Genomic DNA, 23,540 nt, shown 5'->3' with positions numbered 1-23,540 from the left:
TTAACTTTTGGTTATTTTTTTTTCCATTAATTTTCCAGATGGAGCTAGAAGCTCTTCGGTCTATTTATGAAGGCGATGATTGCTTTAAAGAGCTTGGGCCTTCCGTTTTCCAGTATCGGGCAAGTAAATGACCCAAGTTCCCTGTAATCATTATCTTATGGATGGGTGTGTTATGCAAGGTCGACAGTAACTAGGTCGACCAGGTCTCTAGGTTGACACGGTGTAGGTCGACAGGTCAAAAGGTCGACATCAGTTTTGTTTTTTTTAGGTGTCATTTTCTCCGTACAGTGACCGGGAACCCCAATTAGTGCACCGTGTCCCCTTGCAGGTTACTATTCCCAATTGTAGTTCACGTGGATCGTTAAGCAAGAAAAAGTAAAAAAAAATTGTGAAAAACTCATGTCGACCTTTTGACCTGTCGACCTAGAGACCGGATCCCCTTATGGATACCATGCCACAGTGAGTAATGTAAATAGAAGTATAGTTCTTCACTAAAAAAAAGCAGTCTAACAAGGCTGCGCTATCAAAGGCCCACATACTGTATAGAATTGGTATATTTTATTTTGCATTAGTTACATTTATTTCTACATTACTGATAGCTATTTTGGAAATAGTTTTAAGAGGTTGGCTTTCCCTCCCAAATTATTTTTTTCAAAACTGTTTCTCTAACGTCCTAGAGGATGCTGGGACTCCGTAAGGACCATGGGGAATAGACGGGCTCCGCAGGAGGGGTTCACTACGGCTGGCCGGCGGTCGGGCTCCTGGCGACCAGCATCCCGGCGCCGGGAGCCCGACCGCCGGCTTACCGACAGCTTGGCGAGCGCAAATGAGCCCCTTGCGGGCTCGCTGCGCTCGCCACGCTACGGGCACGGTGGCGCGCTACGCGCGCCACACTATTTTATTCTCCCTCTATGGGGGTCGTGGACCCCCACGAGGGAAAATAATTGTCGGTATGCCGGCTGTCGGGCTCCCGGCGCCGGTATACTGAGCGCCGGGAGCCCGACCGCCGGCAAACAGAAGACCACCCCGCAGGAGGCATGGGCACTTTAAGAAAGACTTTGGACTCTGGGTGTGCACTGGCTCCTCCCTCTATGCCCCTCCTCCAGACCCCAGTTTTAGACTGTGCCCAGAGGAGAATGGGTGCACTGCAGGGAGCTCTCCTGAGTTTCCTGCTTAGAAAGCATTTTTGTTAGGATTTTTTCTCTTTTTCAGGGAGCACTGCTGGCAACAGGCTCCCTGCATCGAGGGACTGAGGAGAGAGGAGCAGACCTACTTAAATGATAGGCTCTGCTTCCTCGGCTACTGGACACCATTAGCTCCAGAGGGAGTGAACACAGGTTCGTCCTGGGCGTTCACCCCAGAGCCGCGCCGCCGTTCTCCTCACAGAGCCAGAAGAAATGAAGACAGAAGACGTCTCAGGCGGCAGAAGCCTTCGTGCTTCACTGAGGTAACGCACAGCACCGCAGCTGTGCGTCATTGCTCCCATACACCTCACACACTCCGGTCACTGTAAGGGCGCAGGGGGGGCGCCCTGGGCAGCAATAAAACACCTCTCCTATGGCAAAAGTCTATATACATGTACAGGTGGGCACTGTACATGTATATAAAAGAGCCCCCGCCATTTTTTAGTAAGTTTGAGCGGGACAGAAGCCCGCCGCCGAGGGGGCGGGGCTTCTACCTCAGCACTCACCAGCGCCATTTTCTCTCCACAGCACCGCTGAGAGGAAGCTCCCCGGACTCTCCCCTGCTTGACACACGGTGAAAGGGGGGTTTAAAGTAGAGGGGGGGCACATTATTGGCGTTTATACATTAAGCAGCGCTACTGGGTAAACAATCTGTGTTTTTCTCCAGGGTTATATAGCGCTGGGGTGTGTGCTGGCATACTCTCTCTCTCTGTCTCTCCAAGGGGCCTCAGGGGGAACCTGTCTTCAGAAAAGAGATTCCCTGTGTGTGTGAAGTGTGTCGGTACGTGTGTGTCGACATGTTTGACGAGGAAGGCTCACCTAAGGAGGAGGGGGAGTGCATGATGGTCAGGTCGCCGTCGGCAACGCCGGCACCGGACTGGGTGGATATGTGGAATGTCTTGAATGCAAATGTAAATTTACTGCATAAACGATTAGACAAGGCTGAAGCTAGGGATCAGTCAGGTAGTCAGACCATGCCTGTCCCTGTGGCACCAGGACCTTCGGGGTCTCAAAAACGCACCATATCCCAGATCGATGACACAGATACCAACACAGATACTGACTGACTCTAGTGTCGACTATGAAGATGCAAAATTACAGCCGAAGGTGGCGAAAGGTATTCGTTACATGATTATTGCCATAAAGAGGTTTTGCATATCACTGAGGAACCCCCTGTCCCTGACACGAGGGTACACATGTATAAAGGGAAAAAGCCTGAGGTCACTTTTCCGTCCTCATTTGAACTAAGCGACTTGTGCGAACAGGCTTGGGAATCTCCAGATAGGAGACTACAAGTTCCCAAAAGGATTCTTATGGCGTATCCCTTTCCACAAAAGGACAGGATACGATGGGAATCTTCGCCGAAGGTAGACAAGGCGCTGACACGCTTATCCAAGAAGGTGGCACTGCCTTCTCAGGATACAGCTTCCCTCAAGGATCCTGCTGATCGTAAGCAGGAGGTTACCATGAAGCACATTTACACATATTCCGGTACTATCGTTAGACCGGCTATGGCATCGGCCTGGGTTTGTAGTGCTGTCGCAGCATGGACAGATTCCTTATCTACGGAACTTGACACCCTAGATAAGGATACCATTCTAATGACCCTAGATCAAGGATGGGGAACCTTCGGCCCTCCAGCTGTTGTTGAACTAAACATTCCAGCATACCCTGCAACAGTTTTAGCATGGCAAAATAGCAAAACTGCAGCAAGGCATGCTGGTATGTGTAGTTCAACAACAGCTGGAGGGCCGAAAATTCCCCATCCCTGCCCTAGATCATATCAAAGATGCTGTTTATATATGAGGGATGCTCAAAGAGACATTTGTTTACTAAGCTCCAGAATAAATGCTATGTCTATTTCTGCCAGGCGACTCATGTGGACCCGACAGTGGACGGGGGATGCCGACTCAAAGCGGCATATGGAGTCGTTGCCTTACAAGGAGGAGGAGTTGTTTGGAGAAGGCCTCTCGGACCTTGTCTGTACTGCTACTTCCGGTAAATCGAATTTCTTACCTTATGTCCCCCCGCAGCATACTAAAAAGGCACCTCATTATCAAATGCAGTCCTTTCGTTCCAATAAAAGCAAGAAGGTACGGGGATCGTCCTTCCTTGCCAGAGGAAAAGGCAAGGGAAAAAAGCTGCATGCAGCTAGTTCCCAGGAGCAGAAGTCCTCCCCTACATCTGCAAAGTCCACCGCATGACGCTGGGGCTTCCCGGGGGGAGTCGGCTCAAGTGGGGGCACATCTTCGATTTTTCAGCCAGGTCTGGGTTCACTCACAGGTGGATCCCTGAGCTATAGAGATTGTTTCTTAGGGATACAGGCTGGAATTCGAAGACGTGCCTCCTCGCCGGTTTTTCAAATCGGCTCTGCCAGCTTCCCCGTCAGAGAGGGAGTTAGTGTTGACTGCAATTCAAAAATTGTATCTTCAACAGGTGATAGTCAAAGTTCCTCTTCTCCAGCAAGGAAAGGGGTATTACTCAACCCTGTTTGTGGTCCCGAAACCGGACAGTTCGGTCAGGCCCATTTTGAATCTAAAATCCCTGAACTTGTACTTGAAAAAGTTCAAGTTCAAGATGGAATCGCTCAGAGCGGTCATCGCCAGCCCGGAGGGGGGGGGGGGGGGGGGGGGTTGGATGGTGTCCCTGGACATAAAGGATGCATACCTTCATGTTCCGATTTTCCCTCCTCACCAGGCGTTCCTGAGATTTGCAGTACAGGACTGTCATTACCAATTTCAGACGTTGCCGTTTGGGCTTTCCACAGCCCCGAGAATTTTCACCAAGGTAATGGCGGAAATGATGGTGCTCCTGCGCAAGCAGGGTGTCACAATTATCCCATACTTGGACTATCTCCTCATAAAGGCGAGATCTCGGGAGAAGTTGCTGGACAGCGTGTCGCTGTCGGTGAGGATGTTGCAGGGGCACGGCTGGATTCTCAATATACCGAAGTCCCAGCTAGTCCCTACAACGCGCCTGACCTTTCTGGGTCTGATTCTAGACACAGACCAGAAAAAGTTTTTTCTTCCGATGGAAAAGGCTCAGGAGCTCATAGCCCTGGTCAGGAACCTATTAAAGCTAAAAAAGGTTTCAGTGCATCACTGCACGCGTGTCCTGGGGAAGATGGTGGCATCGTACGAGGCCATTCCCTTCGGAAGGTTCCATGCGAGGACCTTTCAATGGGATCTACTGGACAAATGGTCCGGGTCCCATTTACAAATGCATCAGAGGATCACCCTGTCTCCCAGAGCCAGGGTATCTCTCCTGTGGTGGCTGCACAGTGCTCACCTCCTAGAAGGCCGCAGGTTCGGAATTCAGGACTGGATCCTGGTGACCACGGACGCAAGCCTCCGATGTTGGGGAGCAGTCACACTGGGAAGAAATTTCCAAGGTCTCTGGTCGAATCTAGAGACTTGTCTCCACATCAACGTCCTGGAGTTGAGGGCCATATACAACGCCCTACGCCAGGCGGAGGCATTGCTTCGGGACAAACCGGCTCTGATTCAGTCAGACAGTGTCACAGCAGTGGCTCATGTAAACCGCCAAGGCGGCACAAGGAGCAGAGCGGCCATGGCAGAAGCGACCAGGATTCTTAGCTGGGCGGAAGGCCATGTAAGCGCCCTATTAGCTGTATTCATCCCGGGGGTGGACAACTGGGAAGCGGACTTCCTCAGCAGGCACGACCTGCATCCGGGAGAGTGGGGACTTCATCAAGAAGTCTTCGCACAGATCGTGGGTCGGTGGGGACTGCCTCAGATAGACATGATGGCGTCCCGTCTCAACAAAAAGCTAAAGCGGTATTGCGCCAGTTCAAGGAACCCTCAGGCGGTAGCGGTGGACGCTCTAGTGACACCTTGGGTGTTCAGATCGGTCTATGTGTTCCCTCCTCTACCTCTCATACCCAAGGTGTTGAGAATAATAAGACTAAGAAGAGTAAGAACAATCCTCATTGTTCCAGATTGGCCACGAAGGACTTGGTATCCGGATCTGCAAGAGTTGCTCACAGAAGATCCGTGGCCTCTTCCTCTAAGACAGGACCTGCTGCAGCAGGGGCCCTGTCTGTTCCAAGACTTACCGCGGCTGCGTGTGACGGCATGGCGGTTGAACGCCGGATCCTAGCACAAAAAGGTATTCCGGAGGAGGTCATTCCTACCCTGATCAAGGCTAGGAAGGACGTGACATTGAAACATTATCACCGTATATGGCGACAATATGTTTCTTGGTGTGAGGCCAGGACTGCTCCTACGGAGGAGTTCCATTTGGGTCGTCTGCTTCACTTCCTGCAAACAGGAGTGACTTTGGGCCTAAAATTAGGGTCCATAAAGGTCCAAATTTCGGCCTTATCCATTTTCTTTCAAAAGGAATTGGCTTCTCTTCCTGAAGTACAGACATTCGTGAAGGGGGTGCTGCATATTCAGCCTCCTTTTGTACCTCCGGTGGCGCCGTGGGATCTTAATGTGGTATTAAGTTTCCTCAAGTCACCTTGGTTTGAACCACTCACAACAGTGGAGTTGAAATATCTCACTTGGAAAATGGTCATGTTGTTGGCCTTGGCTTCTGCGAGGCGTGTTTCGGAATTAGCGGCTTTGCCACATAAAAGCCCCTATCTGGTTTTCCACGTGGATAGGGCAGAATTGAGGACTCGTCCTCAATTTCTGCCTAAAGTGGTCTCTTCTTTTCATATGAATCAATCTATTGTCGTGCCTGTGGCTACACGGGACTTGGAGGATTCCGAGTCCCTTGATGTGGTCAGGGCTTTGAAGATTTATGTGGCCAGAACAGCGAGGGTTAGGAAAACTGAAGCCTTGTTTGTTCTGTATGCAGCCAACAGAGTTGGCGCGCCTGCTTCAAAGCAGACTATTGCTCGCTGGATCTGTAACACGATTCAGCAGGCGCATTCTACAGCAGGATTGCCATTGCCTAAATCGGTTAAGGCCCATTCCACTAGGAAGGTGGGATCGTCTTGGGCGGCTGCCCGAGGGGTCTCTGCATTACAGTTGTGCCGAGCAGCTACTTGGTCGGGGTCAAACACCTTTGCAAAGTTCTATAAATTTGATACCCTGGCTGAGGAGGACCTCCTGTTTGCTCAATCGGTGCTGCAGAGTCATCCGCACTCTCCCGCCCGTTTGGGAGCTTTGGTATAATCCCCATGGTCCTTACGGAGTCCCAGCATCCTCTAGGACGTTAGAGAAAATACAATTTCTCTGACGTCCTAGTGGATGCTGGGAACTCCGTAAGGACCATGGGGAATAGCGGCTCCGCAGGAGACTGGGCACAACTAAAGAAAGCATTAGGACTACCTGGTGTGCACTGGCTCCTCCCTCTATGACCCTCCTCCAGACCTCAGTTAGAATTTTGTGCCCGGCCGAGCTGGATGCACACTAGGGGCTCTCCTGAGCTCTTAGAAAAGAAAGTTATATTTAGGTTTTTTATTTTCAGTGAGATCTGCTGGCAACAGACTCACTGCTACGTGGGACTTAGGGGAGAGAAGCGGACCTACCTGCTTGCAGCTTGCTTGGGCTTCTTAGGCTACTGGACACCATTAGCTCCAGAGGGATCGAACACAGGCCCAGCCTCGGTCGTCCGGTCCCGGAGCCGCGCCCCCCCGTCCCCCTTGCAGAGCCAGAAGCAAGAAGATGTTCCTGAAAATCGGCGGCAGAAGACTTCGGTCTTCACTAAGGTAGCGCACAGCACTGCAGCTGTGCGCCATTGCTCCCCATGCACACCACACACTCCGGTCACTGATGGGTGCAGGGCGCTGGGGGGGGGGGGGGGCGCCCTGGGGCTGCAATAAGAGTAGAAATGTGATAACCTGCGCACTGGGATCTATTTGTGTGGACGAGCTGCTACACCTTCAGGGGACTGCAATAAGAGTACCTTACTGGCAAATTAACACATAATATAGTCATTAAGACTATATATGTGTAAAATCCCCTGCCATATATTCCATAAAAAAGCGGGAGAAGCCCGCCGAGAAAGGGGCGGGGCTATCTCCCTCAGCACACTGGCGCTATTTCCTCTCACAGCTCCGCTGGAAGGACGCTCCCAAGGCTTTCCCCTGCAGTTTCCAGACTTCTTAGGGTAAAAAAGAGAGGGGGGGCACTAATTTTAGGCGCAGTATCTGTATATTAATAGCAGCTATAAGGGAAAAATCACTGTATATATAGTGTGAATCCCTACATTATATAGCGCTCTGGTGTGTGCTGGCATACTCTCTCTCTGTCTCCTCAAAGGGCTTTGTGGGGTCCTGTCCTCAGTCAGAGCATTCCCTGTGTGTGTGCGGTGTGTCGGTACGGCTGTGTCGACATGTTTGATGAGGAGGCTTATGTGGAGGCGGAGCAGGTGCCGATAAATGTGATGTCACCCCCTGCGGGGTCGACACCTGAGTGGATGGATATGTGGAAGGAATTACGCGACAGTGTCAACTCCTTACATAAAAGGTTTGACGACATAGCAGATGTGGGACAGCCGGCTTCTCAGCTCGTGCCTGCCCAGACGTCTCAAAAGCCATCAGGGGCTCTAAAACACCCGCTACCTCAGATGGCAGACACAGATGTCGACACGGATACTGACTCCAGTGTCGACGATGATGAGACTAGTGTACATTCCAATAGAGCCACCCGTTACATGATTACGGCAATGAAAAATGTTTTGCACATTTCTGATCTTACCCCAGGTACCACAAAAAAGGGTATTATGTTTGGGGAGAAAAAACTACCAGTGGTTTTTCCCCCTTCTGATGAATTAAATGAAGTGTGTGAAGAAGCGTGGGCTTCCCCCAAAAAGAAACTGGTAATTTCTAAAAAGTTACTAATGGCGTACCCTTTCCCGCCAGAGGACAGGTCACGTTGGGAGACATCCCCTAGGGTGGATAAAGCGCTCACACGTCTGTCAAAAAAGGTGGCACTACCGTCTCCGGACACGGCCGCCTTAAAGGAACCTGCAGATAGAAAGCAGGAGGCTATCCTGAAGTCTGTATATACACACTCAGGCATTATAATGAGACCAGCTATTGCTTCAGCATGGATGTGCAGTGCTGCAGCTGCGTGGTCAGATTCCCTGTCAGATAACATTGATACCTTAGACAGGGACACTATTGCTAACCGTAGAGCACATTAAAGACGCAGTCTTATACATGAGAGATGCACAGAGGGATATTTGCCGGCTGGCATCTAAAATAAACGCAATGTCCATTTCTGCTAGGAGAGGATTGTGGACTCGGCAGTGGACAGGAGATGCTGATTCTAAAAGGCACATGGAAGTTTTGCCTTACAAGGGTGAGGAGTTGTTTGGGGATGGTCTCTCGGACCTCGTTTCCACAGCTAAAGCTGGAAATCAGCATTTTTACCCCATGTTCCCTCACAGCCAAAGAAAGCACCGTATTATCAGGTACAGTCCTTTCGGCCCCAGAAAGGTAAGCGGGTTAAAGGCGCGTCCTTTCTGCCCAGAGGCAGGGGTAGAGGGAAAAAGCTGCAGCATACAGCCAGTTCCCAGGAACAAAAGTCCTCCCCCGCTTCCTCTAAGTCCACCGCATGACGCTGGGGCTCCACAGGCGGAGCCAGGTACGGTGGGGGCCCGTCTCAAGAACTTCAGCGGCCAGTGGGCTCGCTCACGGGTGGATCCCTGGATTCTACAGGTAGTATCTCAGGGGTACAAGCTGGAATTCAAGACGTCTCCCCCTCGCCGTTTCCTCAAATCTGCCTTGCCGACGGCTCCCTCGGACAGGGAGGCAGTGCTGGAGGCAATTCACAAGCTGTATTCGCAGCAGGTGATAGTCAAGGTACCCCTCCTTCAACAGGGACGGGGTTACTATTCCACAATGTTTGTGGTACCGAAACCGGACGGTTCGGTGAGACCCATCTTAAATTTGAAATCCTTGAACACTTATATACGAAGGTTCAAGTTCAAAATGGAATCGCTCAGGGCGGTTATTGCAAGCCTGGACGAAGGGGATTACATGGTATCACTGGACATCAAGGATGCTTACCTGCATGTCCCCATTTACCCCCCTCACCAGGAGTACCTCAGATTTGTGGTACAGGACTGTCATTACCAATTCCAGACGTTGCCGTTTGGTCTGTCCACGGCACCGAGGGTATTTACCAAGGTAATGGCAGAGATGATGGTACTCCTTCGAAAAAAGGGAGTTATAATTATCCCGTACTTGGACGATCTCCTTATAAAGGCGAGGTCCAGGGAACAGTTGTTGATCGGAGTAGCACTAGCTCGGGCAGTGCTACAACAGCACGGCTGGATCCTGAACATTCCGAAGTCGCAGCTGGTTCCTACAACGCGTCTACTGTTCCTGGGGATGGTTCTCGACACAGAACAGAAAAAAGTGTTTCTCCTGGAGGAGAAGGCCAAGGAGTTGTCATCTCTAGTCAGAGACCTCCTAAAACCAAAACTGGTGTCGGTGCACCACTGCACGCGAGTCCTGGGAAAGATGGTGGCTTCTTAAGAAGCAATTCCATTCGGAAGGTTCCATGCCAGGATCTTTCAGTGGGATCTGTTGGACAAGTGGTCCGGATCGCATCTTCAGATGCATCGGCTGATAACCCTGTCTCCAAGGGCCAGGGTGTCGCTGCTGTGGTGGCTGCAAAGTGCTCATCTTCTAGAGCAGGCTTTTTCAACCAGTGTGCCGTGGCACACTAGTGTGCCGTGACCAGTTTCAAGGTGTGCCGCGGAGCCAGAGCAGCTTCCTGCACCTTCAGAGTGAACTGTTGGCCTGGGCTCTTCTTAGAGGATCAGTCGTGCTCCGGCCATGACTTATGCCTTGAAAACGATGTGATATCATAGATCACAGCCGCCGCGTCTCACCAGCCAGCCCACCCGCCTGCATACACGTTTTCCAGTTCCCGCCTGCATACACAGCTTTCCTTCCCACCCACATCTACACCTGCCTGACCGCCCACTGCTCAGTATTCGCAGAACTCCACTATGAACAACCCCTGCCACTGAGGGACAGGGAGGAGGACAGCTGAAATTTATTTTATTTCTCCTGTGGGGAACAATAGGATTTCAATAGGATTTATGTGGGGAGAATAAGAATTTATGGATTTATGGCGGGAACAATGTGAATAATTCATGTGTGAAGCAATAGGATTTATGTGGGGAGCAATGTGATTGTTTTTTCTGTGTAGGCCAATGTATGTGTGGATTTTTTTATTTTTTTTACTGTGAGGGCCAATGTGTGTGTTTTGTTTTTTTCTGTGGGGAACCGATGGTGTGCCTTGGCAATTTTAAAATATTGTTTGGTGTGCCGCGAGTAAAAAAAGGTTGAAAATCACTGTTCTAGAGGGCCGCAGATTCGGCATACAGGACTGGGTCCTGGTGACCACGGATGCCAGCCTTCGAGGTTGGGGGGCAGTCACACAGGGAAGAAATTTCCAAGGACAATGGTTAAGTCAGGAGACTTCCCTACACATAAATATTCTGGAACTAAGGGCCATTTACAATGCCCTAAGTCAGGCAAGACCCCTGCTTCAACACCAGCCGGTGCTGATCCAGTCAGACAACATCACGGCGGTCGCCCATGTTAACCGACAGGGCGGCACAAGAAGCAGGATGGCGAGCAGTGTTCATTCCCGGAGTGGACAACTGAGAAGCAGACTTTCTCAGCAGACACGACCTCCACCCGGGAGAGTGGGGACTTCATCCAGAAGTCTTCCAAATGATTGTACACCATTGGGAAAGGCCACAGGTGGACATGATGGCGTCCCGCCTCAACAAAAAGCTAAAAAGATATTGCGCCAGGTCAAGGGACCCTCAGGCGATAGCTGTGGACGCTCTGGTAACACCGTGGGTGTACCAGTCGGTGTATGTGTTCCCTCCTCTGCCTCTCATACCCAAGGTACTGAGAATAATAAGAAGGAGAGGAGTAAGAACTATACTCATTGTTCCGGATTGGCCAAGAAGAGCTTGGTACCCAGAACTTCAAGAAATGATCTCAGAGGACCCATGGCCTCTGCCGCTCAGACAGGACCTGCTGCAGCAGGGACCCTGTCTGTTCCAAGACTTACCGCGGCTGCGTTTGACGGCATGGCGGTTGAACGCCGGATCCTGAAGGAAAAGGGCATTCCGGAGGAAGTTATCCCTACGCTAATTAAAGCTAGGAAAAAAGTGACCGCAAACCATTATCACCGCATATGGCGGAAATATGTTGCGTGGTGTGAGGCCAGGAATGCCCCAACGGAGGAATTTCAGCTAGGTCGATTTCTGCACTTCCTACAGTCAGGGGTGACTATGGGCCTAAAATTGGGTTCCATTAAGGTCCAGATTTCGGCTCTATCGATTTTCTTCCAAAAAGAACTGGCTTCACTACCTGAAGTTCAGACATTTGTTAAGGGAGTGCTGCATATTCAGCCCCCTTTTGTGCCCCCAGTGGCACCTTGGGATCTCAACGTGGTGTTGGATTTCCTAAAGTCACATTGGTTTGAACCACTTAAAACCGTGGAACTAAAATATCTCACGTGGAAAGTGGTCATGCTGTTGGCCTTGGCTTCGGCCAGGCGTGTGTCAGAATTGGCGGCTTTGTCATGTAAAAGCCCTTATCTGATTTTCCATATGGATAGGGCGGAATTGAGGACTCGTCCCCAATTTCTCCCAAAGGTGGTTTCAGCTTTTCATTTGAACCAGCCTATTGTGGTGCCTTCGGCTACTCGTGACTTGGAGGACTCCAAGTTGCTGGATGTAGTCCGGGCCCTAAAAATCTATGTTTCCAGGACAGCTGGAGTCAAAAAGACTGTCTCGCTATTTATCCTCCATTACCCAACAAGTTGGGTGCGCCTGCTTCAAAGCAGACTATTGCTCGCTGGATCTGTAGCACGATTCAACTTGCACATTCTGCGGCTGGACTGCCGCATCCTAAATCTGTAAAAGCCCATTCCACGAGGAAGGTGGGCTCTTCTTGGGCGGCTGTCCGAGGGGTCTCGGCTTTACAACTTTGCCGAGCAGCTACTTGGTCGGGGTCAAACACATTTGCTAAATTCTACAAGTTTGATACCCTGGCTGAGGAGGACCTAGAGTTCGCTCATTCGGTGCTGCAGAGTCATCCGCACTCTCCCGCCCGTTTGGGAGCTTTGGTATAATCCCCATGGTCCTTACGGAGTTCCCAGCATCCACTTAGGACGTCAGAGAAAATAAGATTTTACTCACCGGTAAATCTATTTCTCGTAGTCCGTAGTGGATGCTGGGCGCCCATCCCAAGTGCGGATTGTCTGCAATACTTGTATATAGTTATTGTTTAACTAAAGGGTTATTGTTGAGCCATCTGTTGAGAGGCTCAGTTATGTTTCATACTGTTAACTGGGTATAGTATCACGAGTTATACGGTGTGATTGGTGTGGCTGGTATGAGTCTTACCCGGGATTCAAAATCCTTTCCTCATTGTGTCAGCTCTTCCGGGCACAGTATCCTAACTGAGGTCTGGAGGAGGGTCATAGAGGGAGGAGCCAGTGCACACCAGGTAGTCCTAAAGCTTTCTTTAGTTGTGCCCAGTCTCCTGCGGAGCCGCTATTCCCCATGGTCCTTACGGAGTTCCCAGCATCCACTACGGACTACGAGAAATAGATTTACCGGTGAGTAAAATCTTATTTTTACACTTACCGGTAAATCTATTTCTTGTAGTCCGTAGAGGATGCTGGGCGCCCGTCCCAAGTGCGGACTTCTTCTGCAAGACTTGTATATAGTTTTTGCTTACATAAGGGTTATGTTATAGTTTCATCGGTTTAGACCGAGACTATTTTGTTTGTTCATACTATTAACTGGGTAGTTATCACAAGTTATACGGTGTGATTGGTGTGGCTGGTATGAATCTTGCCCTGGGATTCCCAAAAATCCTTTCCTCGTACTGTCCATCTCCTCTGGGCACAGTTTCTCTAACTGGGGTCTGGAGGAGGGGCATAGAGGGAGGAGCCAGTGCACTCCCAGAGTCCAAAGTCTTCCTAAAAGTGCCCATGCCTCCTGCGGAGCCCGTCTATTCCCCATGGTCCTTACGGAGTCCCAGCATCCTCTACGGACTACGAGAAATAGATTTACTGGTAAGTGTAAAATCTTATTTTTACACTGCCAGCTGTATAATTATTGATCATATTATGGTATTATTTTGTATGTATGCATGGTTTATTTGCTCTTTTATACTAACATGTATATTTTTCTTGGTCCGTAATTGAAATAAAAAATGTTATTGTAAATTAAATCATGGATACTAAATATGACCCGTACTTTGTATCTAGGTTTCCTAGCCTACAAAATGTTGGAGATTATAATCCTGTTTTTAATTAATTGTCCCTTAATGTTTTGTAGGTTGGTGATGTCGGGGAGTCCAAGGCCTTTCTTGTTGAAATAACGTGGCCAGAAGCTTACCCTGAAACCGCTCCAAAGATATCTATGGATGCATTTTTTAATAATCAAATGTAAGCAAATTTATTTTATTGTGCTCTAAAAAAAATATTTATTTCTCTGACGTCCTAGTGGATGCTGGGACTCCGTAAGGACCATGGGGAATAGCGGCTCCGCAGGAGACAGGGCACAAAATAAAAGCTTAAGGATCAGGTGGTGTGCACTGGCTCCTCCCCCTATGACCCTCCTCCAAGCCTCAGTTAGATTTTTGTGCCCGGCCGAGAAGGGTGCAATCTAGGTGGCTCTCCTGAGCTGCTTAGAATAAAAGTTTAGTTTAGGTTTTTTTATTTTCAGTGAGTCCTGCTGGCAACAGGCTCACTGCATCGTGGGACTAAGGGGAGAAGAAGCGAACTCACCTGCGTGCAGAGTGGATTGGGCTTCTTAGGCTACTGGACATTAGCTCCAGAGGGACGATCACAGGTACAGCCTGGATGGGTCACCGGAGCCGCGCCGCCGTCCCCCTTACAGAGCCAGAAGAGACGAAGAGGTCCGGTGAAATCGGCGGCAGAAGACATCCTGTCTTCAGACTAAGGTAGCGCACAGCACCGCAGCTGTGCGCCATTGCTCTCAGCACACTTCACACTCCGGTCACTGAGGGTGCAGGGCGCTGGGGGGGAGCGCCCTGAGACGCAATATAACAGTATATACCTTAGGTGGCAAAAAGAATACATCACATATAGCTCCTGGGCTATATGGATGTATTTTAACCCCTGCCATTTTTACACAAAAAAGCGGGAGATAAGGACGTCGTGAAGGGGCGGAGCCTATCTCCTCAGCACACAAGCGCCATTTTCCCTCACAGCTCCGCTGGAAGGACGGCTCCCTGACTCTCCCCTGCAGTCCTGCTTCAGAATCAGGGTAAAAAAGAGAAGGGGGGGGCATTTTTGGCAGCAAATAACGATAATAACAGCAGCTATAAGGGAATAACACTTATATAAGGTTATCCCTGTATATATATTAGAGATGAGCGCCTGAAATTTTTCGGGTTTTGTGTTTTGGTTTTGGGTTCGGTTCCGCGGCCGTGTTTTGGGATCGAACGCGTTTTGGCAAAACCTCACCGAATTTTTTTTGTCGGATTCGGGTGTGTTTTGGATTCGGGTGTTTTTTTCAAAAAACCCTAAAAAACAGCTTAAATCATAGAATTTGGGGGTCATTTTGATCCCAAAGTATTATTAACCTCAAAAACCATAATTTCCACTCATTTTCAGTCTATTCTGAATACCTCACACCTCACTATTATTTTTAGTCCTAAAATTTGCACCGAGGTCGCTGTGTGAGTAAGATAAGCGACCCTAGTGGCCGACACAAACACCGGGCCCATCTAGGAGTGGCACTGCAGTGTCACGCAGGATGTCCCTTCCAAAAAACCCTCCCCAAACAGCACATGACGCAAAGAAAAAAAGAGGCGCAATGAGGTAGCTGTGTGAGTAAGATTAGCGACCCTAGTGGCCGACACAAACACCGGGCCCATCTAGGAGTGGCACTGCAGTGTCACGCAGGATGGCCCTTCCAAAAAACCCTCCCCAAACAGCACATGACGCAAAGAAAAAAAGAGGCGCAATGAGGTAGCTGTGTGAGTAAGATTAGCGACCCTAGTGGCCGACACAAACACCGGGCCCATCTAGGAGTGGCACTGCAGTGTCACGCAGGATGTCCCTTCCAAAAAACCCTCCCCAAACAGCACATGACGCAAAGAAAAAAAGAGGCGCAATGAGGTAGCTGTGTGAGTAAGATTAGCGACCCTAGTGGCCGACACAAACACCGGGCCCATCTAGGAGTGGCACTGCAGTGTCACGCAGGATGTCCCTTCCAAAAAACCCTCCCCAAACAGCACATGACGCAAAGAAAAAAAGAGGCGCAATGAGGTAGCTGTGTGAGTAAGATTAGCGACCCTAGTGGCCGACACAAACACCGGGCCCATCTAGGAGTGGCACTGCAGTGTCACGCAGGATGTCCCTTCCAAAAAACCCTCCCCAAACAGCACATGACGCAAAGAAAAAAAGGCGCAATGAGGTAGCTGACTGTGTGAGTAAGATTAGCGACCCTAGTGGCCGACACAAACACCGGGCCCATTTAGGAGTGGCACTGCAGTGTCACGCAGGATGTCCCTTCCAAAAAACCCTCCCCAATCAGCACATGATGCAAAGAAAAAGAAAAGAAAAAAGAGGTGCAAGATGGAATTGTCCTTGGGCCCTCCCACCCACCCTTATGTTGTATAAACAAAACAGGACATGCACACTTTAACCAACCCATCATTTCAGTGACAGGGTCTGCCACACGACTGTGACTGATATGACGGGTTGGTTTGGACCCCCCCCAAAAAAGAAGCAATTAATCTCTCCTTGCACAAACTGGCTCTACAGAGTCAAGATGTCCACCTCATCATCACCCTCCGATATATCACCGTGTACATCCCCCTCCTCACAGATTATCAATTCGTCCCCACTGGAATCCACCATCTCAGCTCCCTGTGTACTTTGTGGAGGCAATTGCTGCTGGTCAATGTCTCCGCGGAGGAATTGATTATAATTCATTTTAATGAACATCATCTTCTCCACATTTTCTGGATGTAACCTCGTACGCCGATTGCTGACAAGGTGAGCGGCGGCACTAAACACTCTTTCGGAGTACACACTTGTGGGAGGGCAACTTAGGTAGAATAAAGCCAGTTTGTGCAAGGGCCTCCAAATTGCCTCTTTTTCCTGCCAGTATAAGTACGGACTGTGTGACGTGCCTACTTGGATGCGGTCACTCATATAATCCTCCACCATTCTATCAATGTTGAGAGAATCATATGCAGTGACAGTAGACGACATGTCCGTAATCGTTGTCAGGTCCTTCAGTCCGGACCAGATGTCAGCATCAGCAGTCGCTCCAGACTGCCCTGCATCACCGCCAGCGGGTGGGCTCGGAATTCTGAGCCTTTTCCTCGCACCCCCAGTTGCGGGAGAATGTGAAGGAGGAGATGTTGACAGGTCGCGTTCCGCTTGACTTGACAATTTTGTCACCAGCAGGTCTTTCAACCCCAGCAGACTTGTGTCTGCCGGAAAGAGAGATCCAAGGTAGGCTTTAAATCTAGGATCGAGCACGGTGGCCAAAATGTAGTGCTCTGATTTCAACAGATTGACCACCCGTGAATCCTTGTTAAGCGAATTAAGGGCTCCATCCACAAGTCCCACATGCCTAGCGGAATCGCTCCGTGTTAGCTCCTCCTTCAATGTCTCCAGCTTCTTCTGCAAAAGCCTGATGAGGGGAATGACCTGACTCAGGCTGGCAGTGTCTGAACTGACTTCACGTGTGGCAAGTTCAAAGGGCATCAGAACCTTGCACAACGTTGAAATCATTCTCCACTGCGCTTGAGACAGGTGCATTCCACCTACTATATCGTGCTCAATTGTATAGGCTTGAATGGCCTTTTGCTGCTCCTCCAACCTCTGAAGCATATAGAGGGTTGAATTCCACCTCGTTACCACTTCTTGCTTCAGATGATGGCAGGGCAGGTTCAGTAGTTTTTGGTGGTGCTCCAGTCTTCTGTACGTGGTGCCTGTACGCCGAAAGTGTCCCGCAATTCTTCTGGCCACCGACAGCATCTCTTGCACGCCCCTGTCGTTTTTTAAAAAATTCTGCACCACCAAATTCAAGGTATGTGCAAAACATGGGACGTGCTGGAATTTGCCCATATTTAATGCACACACAATATTGCTGGCGTTGTCCGATGCCACAAATCCACAGGAGAGTCCAATTGGGGTAAGCCATTCCGCGATGATCTTCCTCAGTTGCCGTAAGAGGTTTTCAGCTGTGTGCGTATTCTGGAAACCGGTGATACAAAGCGTAGCCTGCCTAGGAAAGAGTTGGCGTTTGCGAGATGCTGCTACTGGTGCCGCCGCTGCTGTTCTTGCGGCGGGAGTCCATACATCTACCCAGTGGGCTGTCACAGTCATATAGTCCTGACCCTGCCCTGCTCCACTTGTCCACATGTCCGTGGTTAAGTGGACATTGGGTACAGCTGCATTTTTTAGGACACTGGTGACTCTTTTTCTGAGGTCTGTGTACATTTTCGGTATCGCCTGCCTAGAGAAATGGAACCTAGATGGTATTTGGTACCGGGGACACAGTACCTCCAACAAGTCTCTAGTTGGCTCTGCAGTAATGATGGATACCGGAACCACGTTTCTCACCACCCAGGATGCCAAGGCCTCAGTTATCCGCTTTGCAGTAGGATGACTGCTGTGATATTTCATCTTCCTCGCAAAGGACTGTTGAACAGTCAATTGCTTACTGGAAGTAGTACAAGTGGGCTTACGACTTCCCCTCTGGGATGACCATCGACTCCCAGCGGCAACAACAGCAGCGCCAGCAGCAGTAGGCGTTACACGCAAGGATGCATCGGAGGAATCCCAGGCAGGAGAGGACTCGTCAGAATTGCCAGTGACATGGCCTGCAGGACTATTGGCATTCCTGGGGAAGGAGGAAATTGACACTGAGGGAGTTGGTGGGGTGGTTTGCGTGAGCTTGGTTACAAGAGGAAGGGATTTACTGGTCAGTGGACTGCTTCCGCTGTCACCCAAAGTTTTTGAACTTGTCACTGACTTATTATGAATGCGCTGCAGGTGACGTATAAGGGAGGATGTTCCGAGGTGGTTAACGTCCTTACCCCTACTTATTACAGCTTGACAAAGGGAACACACGGCTTGACACCTGTTGTCCGCATTTCTGGTGAAATACCTCCACACCGAAGAGCTGATTTTTTTGGTATTTTCACCTGGCATGTCAACGGCCATATTCCTCCCACGGACAACAGGTGTCTCCCCGGGTGCCTGACTTAAACAAACCACCTCACCATCAGAATCCTCCTGGTCAATTTCCTCCCCAGCGCCAGCAACACCCATATCCTCCTCATCCTGGTGTACTTCAACACTGACATCTTCAATCTGACTATCAGGAACTGGATTGCGGGTGCTCCTTCCAGCACTTGCAGGGGGCGTGCAAATGGTGGAAGGCGCATGCTCTTCACGTCCAGTGTTGGGAAGGTCAGGCATCGCAACCGACACAATTGGACTCTCCTTGTGGATTTGGGATTTCGAAGAATGCACAGTTCTTTGCTGTGCTGCTTTTGCCAGCTTGAGTCTTTTCATTTTTCTAGCGAGAGGCTGAGTGCTTCCATCCTCATGTGAAGCTGAACCACTAGCCATGAACATAGGCCAGGGCCTCAGCCGTTCCTTGCCACTCCGTGTCGTAAATGGCATATTGGCAAGTTTACGCTTCTCCTCCGACAATTTTATTTTAGGTTTTGGAGTCCTTTTTTTTCTGATATTTGGTGTTTTGGATTTGACATGCTCTGTACTATGACATTGGGCATCGGCCTTGGCAGACGACGTTGCTGGCATTTCATCGTCTCGGCCATGACTAGTGGCAGCAGCTTCAGCACGAGGTGGAAGTGGATCTGGATCTTTCCCTAATTTTGGAACCTCAACATTTTTGTTCTCCATATTTTAATAGGCACAACTAAAAGGCACCTCAGGTAAACAATGGAGATGGATACTAGTATACAATTATGGACTGCCTGCCGAGTGCAGACACAGAGGTAGCCACAGCCGTGAACTACCGCACTGTACTGTGTCTGCTGCTAATATAGACTGGTTGATAAAGAGATAGTATACTCGTAACTAGTATGTATGTATAAAGAAAGAAAAAAAAACCACGGTTAGGTGGTATATACAATTATGGACGGGCTGCCGAGTGCCGACACAGAGGTAGCCACAGCCGTGAACTACCGCACTGTACTGTGTCTGCTGCTAATATATAGACTGGTTGATAAAGAGATAGTATACTCGTAACTAGTATGTATGTATAAAGAAAGAAAAAAAAACCACGGTTAGGTGGTATATACAATTATGGACGGGCTGCCGAGTGCCGACACAGAGGTAGCCACAGCCGTGAACTACCGCACTGTACTGTGTCTGCTGCTAATATAGACTGGTTGATAAAGAGATAGTATACTCGTAACTAGTATGTATGTATAAAGAAAGAAAAAAAAACCACGGTTAGGTGGTATATACAATTATGGACGGGCTGCCGAGTGCCGACACAGAGGTAGCCACAGCCGTGAACTACCGCACTGTACTGTGTCTGCTGCTAATATAGACTGGTTGATAAAGAGATAGTATACTACTAATATTATATATACTGGTGGTCAGGTCACTGGTCACTAGTCACACTGGCAGTGGCACTCCTGCAGCAAAAGTGTGCACTGTTTAATTTTAATATAATATTATGTACTCCTGGCTCCTGCTATAACATATAACTGGCACTGCAGTGCTCCCCAGTCTCCCCCACAATTATAAGCTGTGTGAGCTGAGCACAGTCAGATATATATATACATTGATGCAGCACACTGGGCTGAGCCTGAGCATATGTGCACACAGATATGGTATGTGACTGAGTCACTGTGTGTATCGTTTTTTTCAGGCAGAGAACGGATATATTAAATAAAACAAACAACTGCACTGTCTGGTGGTCACTGTGGTCGTCAGTCACTAAACTCTGCACTCTCTTCTACAGTATCACAGCCTCAGGTCAATCTCTCTCTCTCTCTCTCTCTCAACCCTAATCTAAATGGAGAGGACGCCAGCCACGTCCTCTCCCTATCAATCTCAATGCACGTGTGAAAATGGCGGCGACGCGCGGCTCCTTATATAGAATCCGAGCCTCGCGAGAATCCGACAGCGTCATGATGACGTTCGGGCACGCTCGGGTTAACCGAGCAAGGCGGGAAGATCCGAGTCGCTCGGACCCGTGAAAAAAAACATGAAGTTCGGGCGGGTTCGGATTCAGAGAAACCGAACCCGCTCATCTCTAATATATATAGCGCTGGGTGTGTGCTGGCAGACTCTCCCTCTGTCTCTCCAAAGGGCTAAGTGGGGTCCTGTCCTCTATCAGAGCATTCCCGGTGTGTGTGCTGTGTGTCGGTACGCGTGTGTCGACATGTATGAGGAGGAAAATGATGTGGAGGCGGAGCAGTTGCCTGTGTTGGTGATGTCACCCCCTAGGGAGTCGACACCTGACTGGATGATTGTATTTAAACAATTAAGTGATAATGTCAGCAATTTGCAAAAAACTGTTGACGACATGAGACAGCCGGCAAATCAATTAGTGCCTGTCCAGGCGTCTCAGACACCGTCAGGGGCGCTAAAACGCCCGTTACCTCAGTGGGTCGACACAGACCCTGACACAGATACTGAGTCTAGTGTCGACGGTGACGAGACAAACGTAATGTCCAGTAGGGCCACACGTTACATGATCACGGCAATGAAAGAGGCATTGAACCTTTCTGACACTACAAGTACCACAAAGAAGGGTATTATGTGGGGTGTGAAAAAACTACCAATAGTTTTTCCTGAGTCAGAGGAAATAAATGAGGTGTGTGATAAAGCGTGGGTTTCCCCCGATAAAAAACAGCTAATTTCTAATAAATTATTAGCATTATATCCCTTCCCGCCAGAGGTTAGGGCGCGTTGGGAAACACCCCCTAGGGTAGATAAGGCGCTCACACGTTTATCTAAACAAGTAGCGTTACCGTCTCCTGATACGGCCACCCTCAAAGAACCAGCTGATAGAAGGCTGGAAAATATCCTAAAAAGTATATACACACATACTGGTGTTATACTGCGACCAGCAATCGCCTCAGCCTGGATGTGCAGTGCTGGAGTCGCATGGTCGGATTCCCTGACTGAGAATATTGATACCCTGGATAGGGACAATATTTTGTTAACTATAGAACATTTAAAGGATGCATTGCTATATATGCGTGATGCACAGAGGGATATTTGCACCCTGGCATCAAGAGTAAGTGCTATGTCCATCTCTGCCAGAAGAGCGTTATGGACGCGACAGTGGTCAGGGGATGCGGATTCCAAACGGCACATGGAAGTATTGCCGTATAAAGGGGAGGAGTTATTTGGGGCTGGTCTATTGGACCTGGTGGCCACGGCAACGGCTGGGAAATCCACCTTTTTACCCCAGGTCACTTCACATCAGCAGAAAAAGACACCGTCTTTTCAAACTCAGTCCTTTCGTTCCCATAAGTACAAGCGAGCAAAAGGCCACTCCTTTCTGCCCCGGGGCAGAGGAAGAGGAAAAAGACTGCACCGTGCAGCCGCTTCCCAGGAGCAGAAGCCCTCCCCTGCTTCTGCCAAGTCTTCAGCATGACGCTGGGGCTTTACAAGCAGACTCAGATATGGTGGGGGCCCGTCTCAAGAATTTCAACGCGCAGTGGGCTCACTCGCAAGTGGATCCCTGGATTCTACAGGTAGTATCGCAGGGGTACAAACTGGAATTCGAGGCGTTTCCCCCTCGTCGGTTCCTGAAGTCTGCTTTACCAAAGTCTCCCTCCGACAGGGAGGCAGTTTTGGAAGCCATTCACAAGCTGTATTCCCAGCAGGTGATAATCAAGGTACCCCTCCTGCAACAGGGAAAGGGGTATTATTCCACGCTGTTTGTGGTACCGAAGCCGGACGGCTCGGTGAGACCAATTTTAAATCTGAAATCCTTGAACACTTACATAAAAAGGTTCAAATTCAAGATGGAGTCACTCAGAGCAGTGATAGCGAACCTGGAAGAAGGGGACTATATGGTGTCTCTGGACATCAAAGATGCTTATCTCCACGTCCCAATATACCCTTCTCACCAAGGGTACCTCAGGTTTGTAGTACAAAACTGTCATTATCAGTTTCAGACGCTGCCGTTTGGATTGTCCACGGCACCTGGGGTCTTTACCAAGGTAATGGCCGAAATGATGATTCTTCTACGAAGAAAAGGCATTTTAATTATCCCTTACTTGGACGATCTCCTGATAAGGGCAAGATCCAGGGAACAGTTAGAAGTCGGAGTAGCACTATCTCAGGTAGTGTTACGTCAGCACGGGTGGATTCTAAATATTCCAAAATCGCAGCTGATTCCAACGACACGTCTACTGTTCCTAGGAATGATTCTGGACACAGTCCAGAAGAAGGTGTTTCTCCCGGAGGAGAAGGCCAGGGAGTTATCCGAGCTAGTCAGGAACCTCCTAAAACCAGGCCAGGTCTCAGTGCATCAGTGCACGAGGGTCCTGGGAAAAATGGTGGCTTCCTACGAAGCGATTCCATTCGGAAGATTCCATGCAAGAACGTTTCAGTGGGATCTACTGGACAAATGGTCCGGATCGCATCTGCAGATGCATCAGCGGATAACCCTGTCGCCAAGGACAAGGGTGTCTCTCCTGTGGTGGCTGCAGAGTGCTCATCTACTAGAGGGCCGCAGATTTGGCATTCAGGATTGGATCCTGGTAACCACGGATGCCAGCCTGAGAGGCTGGGGAGCAGTCACACAGGGAAGGAATTTCCAGGGCTTGTGGTCAAGCATGGAAACATCTCTTCATATAAACATTCTGGAACTAAGGGCCATTTACAATGCCCTAAGTCAAGCAAAACCTCTGCTTCAGGGTCAGGCGGTGTTGATCCAATCGGACAACATCACGTCAGTCGCCCACGTAAACAGACAGGGCGGCACGAGAAGCAGGAGGGCAATGGCAGAAGCTGCAAGGATTCTTCGATGGGCGGAAAATCATGTGATAGCACTGTCAGCAGTGTTCATTCCGGGAGTGGACAACTGGGAAGCAGACTTCCTCAGCAGACACGACCTTCACTCGGGAGAGTGGGGACTTCACCCAGAAGTCTTCCACCTGATTGTAAACCGTTGGGAAAAACCAAAGGTGGACATGATGGCGTCACGTCTAAACAAAAAACTGGACAGATATTGCGCCAGGTCAAGGGACCCTCAGGCAATAGCAGTGGACGCTCTGGTAACGCCGTGGGTGTACCAGTCAGTGTATGTGTTCCCTCCTCTGCCTCTCATACCAAAAGTACTGAGAATCATAAGAAGGAGAGGAGTAAGAACTATACTCGTGGTTCCGGATTGGCC

General features: G+C 49.6%; 1 protein-coding gene across 1 annotated transcript in view; it reads left to right on the top strand.

Annotated features, from left to right (window-relative positions):
* RWDD4 (RWD domain containing 4) overlaps positions 1 to 23,540 on the top strand; it is a 125,901-nt gene that overhangs the window by 38,643 nt on the left and 63,718 nt on the right. Inside the window, exons 2-3 of the mRNA XM_063920703.1 lie at positions 39 to 119; positions 13,488 to 13,597. Of these exons, the coding sequence (XP_063776773.1) occupies positions 39 to 119; positions 13,488 to 13,597 (191 nt within the window). The remainder of the gene's footprint in view (positions 1 to 38; positions 120 to 13,487; positions 13,598 to 23,540) is intronic.

Source organism: Pseudophryne corroboree, chromosome 1, assembly GCF_028390025.1.
Source record: "Pseudophryne corroboree isolate aPseCor3 chromosome 1, aPseCor3.hap2, whole genome shotgun sequence".
NCBI classification, from domain to species: Eukaryota; Metazoa; Chordata; class Amphibia; order Anura; family Myobatrachidae; genus Pseudophryne; species Pseudophryne corroboree.
This window is presented reverse-complemented; position numbering and strand designations above follow the sequence as displayed.